This window comes from Anopheles aquasalis, chromosome 2 (genome assembly GCF_943734665.1).
Source record: "Anopheles aquasalis chromosome 2, idAnoAquaMG_Q_19, whole genome shotgun sequence".
NCBI lineage: Eukaryota > Metazoa > Arthropoda > Insecta > Diptera > Culicidae > Anopheles > Anopheles aquasalis.
The window spans coordinates 32,805,001-32,810,000 of NC_064877.1; the positions used below are offsets into that span (position 1 = coordinate 32,805,001).

Here is a 5,000-nt window from a genome sequence, read left to right on the forward strand (position 1 = left end):
AATTGTAAAGAGGAAGAAAAAGAAAAAACACACAGAACAAGCGAAACTACAGAAAGTGAACACAAACAGTACAGTGCACACCATTGAATGCGTATTGGGTTGGAAAAAAGTGAAGAGAAGCGAAGAGAACGTTTAAATGAAATGTTAAATAAATTAATAAAGCAATGTGTTGGACACCGCCATCCCGCCACGTGGGGTGGGGTTTACAGTTACAGAAGAAGAAGCACGGTGCCAGTGAGGAAGCCAGGAAGAGAGCATATATTAGCAAATCTGCACGAATCCCCATGCGAGCATGGCGATGGTGATGATGATGATGATGATGATTCGGCGCAGCAATCGAACCGGAATAAGTTAAGTTAATTTATTTATCGTAAATAGAATGCATATTTTTTTTATGTCCCTCCGTTCTTACATAATGGCCGCCGATCAGCCGATCAGGGCAGCAAACCCATCCTAGCTGTTTAGCAGAGAGACAAAGAGAGAAAGAGAGAGAGAAAGAGAGAAAAAAGGGTCGTAGCGCGATACGGACTGGCACACAGAGGACACACAAACACCCTGCCGTGTCGTGGCGACGAACCCAGGACGAGAAATGGCAGCGCCAAGCGTGTAAATAAAGTATTTTAATAAAACTCGCTCCCGGTTTTCCCCCTCCCTTCTTCTGCCTTCCGCACTGTTGATGACAAACATTCAATTGAAGGAATTTCGCGAACCGCGAACTCGCTCGAACGTTGCTCGGTGCGCACGGGATACCTTTACCTGTTATGGCGGACGATACGCGAGCGAACGTGGAATCAACGCAGGTGAGTGAGCATGGCTGTGGAAATTGTCATCAAATTGATGCTGCAAGCAACACTGAAAATGGAAAATAATGCGATGCTACGGATTGATCGTGCGAAAACACAATAAAGCTGAATGAAAGCGCAATTAAAGCGTGATAGTTGGAAATATGGTTGAAAGTGGCGCTAGGGTTAAGCGGTGTGCCGGCGATTTCACGGACCGGCGAAAGTGATGAAAATGCAATACATCATTCAGAACGTTTTAGCTCTGCCACCCACCCTTCCACGGCGGTTTCTATCTGTTCTCGGAACCATTTAGAGCATACACACGTTACACGCTAACTGGCCGCAGTACGGTGCATTACATTTTACCAACGCGTTACATTGAACTACATTGAATGTGTTTGCATTGAACATGGAACACACATCAATGTCAGTGCCACAGTGGACGCCTGTGCACGCTTGGATAAGTTTTGAAATCACTGCAGTATTTTATGTGCTAAATACATTCGATAGAGAAAAAAAAAGGAATAGCAGAATGCTGGCAAAACATTCTCAACCCATTGAACTGAATTTAATCATTGCGAGCTAACGAGATAGATTTTCTGTTTGCTTTCCTTTCCTCGAACCAGCACCACGAGAAGGCCTTAATGTTGGCGCACATTCGCTGCATTCCTGGCAGCTTGTCACCGGTTGGGACCGTCGTTACTTTCCCTCTGCTGCCGGAGCGGAAACGAGCCATTTGCGATATGCCAGGTGCAGGCACAAGGAACACAAGGAGCAAGGAGCAAAGTCGTAGTAAAAAGAAAAGGGAACACCAATCAAACCCGACTAAACAGCGCCAAGGGCAACACGAACGCAACACAAACTCGAAGCGGTTGGATTGGGAACTCTCAAAGCACTCAACCGGCACTGCAACTCATTTATTAAGAACTAATAGAACTGGTAGCGGAAAGCGTGCGACGGAAAAGTCAATCGTAAAAAACGGGACGAGGGAAACGGAGGGTAAAGCTCTGGAATATAGTTTAATTCAACAGAAACATTCAACGCCATCTCATCGTCTCTCTCTCTCTCGCCCTCTCTCATGGCACCATTTAGTTGGTGAGCATTTTTTTCAGATTTTCAACCAACACCGCGACCTCCTGCTCGCTGACGGTACGTCCGCGCAGCCGCCCATTCATGTCGTCCAGCGTGGCCTGGATGAAGTCATGCACACCGTTCGACACGACGGTGGTGATCGTGTTCCGGAAGACGCTCGTGATGACGCTGACGAAAATGTTGGCCAACCAGTCCACCAGAATGTTGCCGCGGAACCGAATGTTCAGGTTGCTGTGGAGAGAGAGAACACAGTGAAAAGCATGCCATGAGCGTTCGTTGTATAGCGAGATGGAAGAAAGACAAAAGGAAACCCAGGAAGAGAACCTTTCACAAGGCCGTGACCGTCGATCGAAAGGACGAGTTACGAGTTGTAACGGGCGCCTCCATCGATGATTGTTTATCGTTGTACATCTCGTTAAATCCGTATCCTTCCGCATCGCAGAGCAATGTCAAGTAACAAACTGGAAAAGCATTGTATCGGGCAGTGGCCAGCGCTTGTCGCGTCCCTGGGCGAATGGCAAACCGATCTGATCAAGCAAGGCCGCTTACCAGTCACCGGAGATGCTGAAGAGTACGATTTGATAACCTCGCTCTCGGGTGACTGTCACTTTTCGTGGCCATTTTTTTGTTTTTCTTCCATTTACTGCTTTGAAACTTTTCGTCTGCTTGCTGGAATTGATCGCGTCAGCGTATCGGGCCACCAAAAATGCCAACCCGGTCGATGACGAATATTTATTGGCGTGTCCGAAGGGGCTATTTGTTCCACAATGGGGCGCCAGTCAACGTTATCGTCGAGCTATCAAGGGTCCTCGTACTAACTGGAATGATAAAAACTTTTCCCACTAGCTGCTGCCTGCTATCCAGAGCAGCAAAAGCATCTTTCGATCGATGGTTGCAGAACTTCAAGACGATTGGTCGCCCTTCAAATAGTTCTACATGGTTTACCAATTATGCAACAGGTCGTGCCCGGTTCGGTGGCGTGCCTCTTAACGCCTGATTACCGAATTGACCGACCCTTCGATCGATGGCACGCTTTCTCATTGGAATTTCCCTCTTTGAAACCGACGGGGAATCGGGGACCATCCGCTTCGTTGCGCGTGTGTTCAATTCAAAACATTCCGATGCCCACTTAACCACCAAGCGGGGATTTGTGCGAATCCTGGGATCGGTGCCACGTGGTTTGGGGTTCCATTTTATTTGCTTTAAATTGTGGTCTGTCCGCTGTCCCTCCCCCCGACGGCAGCAGCCACCATCGGGATGAAACCGTTTAGCGCGCTTCGCTTTAAGCGTTCATTGTTCGCATGCCTCACATTTCACACCAACTGGTGCCCGTCACGACACCCACGTGACTCTGGTTTAACCCAACATTGACCACAGAGCAGAGCAGGGCATCATGTCACTGAACGGGAGGTGCGTGAATTATCGCGCAATGCGTGGTTTAAATGGCTGCCAGCATCCGGGAAAATCAATCAATATTAAACACCACCACCATTGAGCAGATGTTTCAATCACGTTCGACCGCAAGGCACGGTTCGGAAAAAGGGACCAATTCCGGTGGCCGCGAGTTCAAAAGCTCAAAAGGACACCCGGTTCCATTTACTTCTCCTCCGCAGGCAAAACAATTGGCTGAAACAATTGTTTCACGTGAACGCTATCACCGTTATCTTAGATCGCCAAGGGCCAAGCACCAGGTAACACCGAGTGTTTCGACTCTTCTCCTTCGTCGCATCTCCGGCCAATACCAGGCGTGGGGGGGGGTGTGAAGAATTGTGTGAATGGTTCTGGCCCATTACCGTTTCCATTCAATGATGGCGTAGAGGCCGCGGTCGTTAGCTAATCGGAAATTTGTCGTGCAGCGCGATAGCGATCCCAGTGCGATCCTTCAGGGCACCAGAGGGCAACAAGAGGACGCCGAAACCGGATGCTAATTTGATTGTCGACGCCTGCCAAGCGCGGCCATTAATTCCTATGGGTTTGCGTGGCCACAAACGAAAGCGAACATTCCACCGGAAGTTACGAGCCCATGACGATTCGAGGGCAAGGAATCCCAACACCCCCCCCCCCACCCACCCCTCACCAATTGGTCTTCATGGCATGGCGCATGTTTTCGTTGATGTTTATCTTGTTGTAAGTTCCGATTCGCGGTGATTGGATTGGGCAATTCTGCTTCGTTTGATTGAATTTTGTCGTCGTCGTCGTTGCCATTGGTTTGGCCAAAAGATTGAAGATTGGATTGGAGCACATTTCAATACGTTACTTTTTTTTCCAGGAAGTACCATGCGATGCGATGCGATGCCATTCAGTGTCGTGACATGGTTTGGAGTCCATTCTATTATGGACCAGTCTCGCGAAGGCGTATTCTGAGGCTAAGGTGATAAGGTAATAGCCTAAGGTACCTTTCAAGTTTATTGCAACTTTTTCGCCAGTTAAAACTACAAATCATCGCTCCAAAAAGCGCGTTATCTGGCTCGCTTGGTCTGGTCTGGCCGTAACTGCGATTTTCTGGCTATTTTTCCAGTTTCCATTTCTCTCTCTCTCTCTCTCTGTGCGCACCAAATATTGAAAGCCCGATTTCCGATCGGTTACAAATTGATATTGCATTTTTTTCTCTACTATCGCTCGATGGAGCTACGCATGATCAGAACCAATAAGCGACCTTCAAACAACCCCGGTGCGATGGGTTTTTTGGCGCACCAAACCATATCTCTGCCAGCGCCATTCGCTTCGGGGCAGCGTTTATTGCTTCACTAGACCAGTGACATCAAACCAGTACTCCGCGTGTGGGTGGCCGTGAAGCTTTTTCTGGATTCGGCTTCGTTTGTTGCTCCAGTAATGGAAATTACAGCCCAACAACGTGGCGAGCAATTCTCCATCGAATTGTTTCGTGAACCAGAAACGATCAGAGAATGGCCACGAATACCCACGGATATGGCCAATCGGCGGCTTCCTTTCACTTTTCAAATATCTCCTTCCAGGCACTCGAACAAGGGGAATGATTTACTTAGAAAAGTACACCCCAAAAAAATCGCCGAGCGGTAGGATGATAATTGAATTGCAATCTGACACTCTTCCTTCCCGTCAAAAGTATTCTCATTTGCACGAGGAAAAACTTTACCCCTTAACCCC

At 48.2% G+C, this 5,000-nt stretch overlaps 1 protein-coding gene across 1 annotated transcript in view; it reads right to left on the reverse strand.

The window, feature by feature from the left end:
* Positions 1–1,782: 1,782 nt before the first annotated feature.
* Positions 1,783–5,000, reverse strand: part of LOC126574339 (mite allergen Der f 7-like) — a 9,260-nt gene continuing 6,042 nt past the window's right edge. Inside the window, exon 5 of the mRNA XM_050234484.1 lies at positions 1,783–2,105. Coding sequence (XP_050090441.1) covers positions 1,871–2,105 — 235 coding nt within the window. The 3' untranslated portion in view covers positions 1,783–1,870. The remainder of the gene's footprint in view (positions 2,106–5,000) is intronic.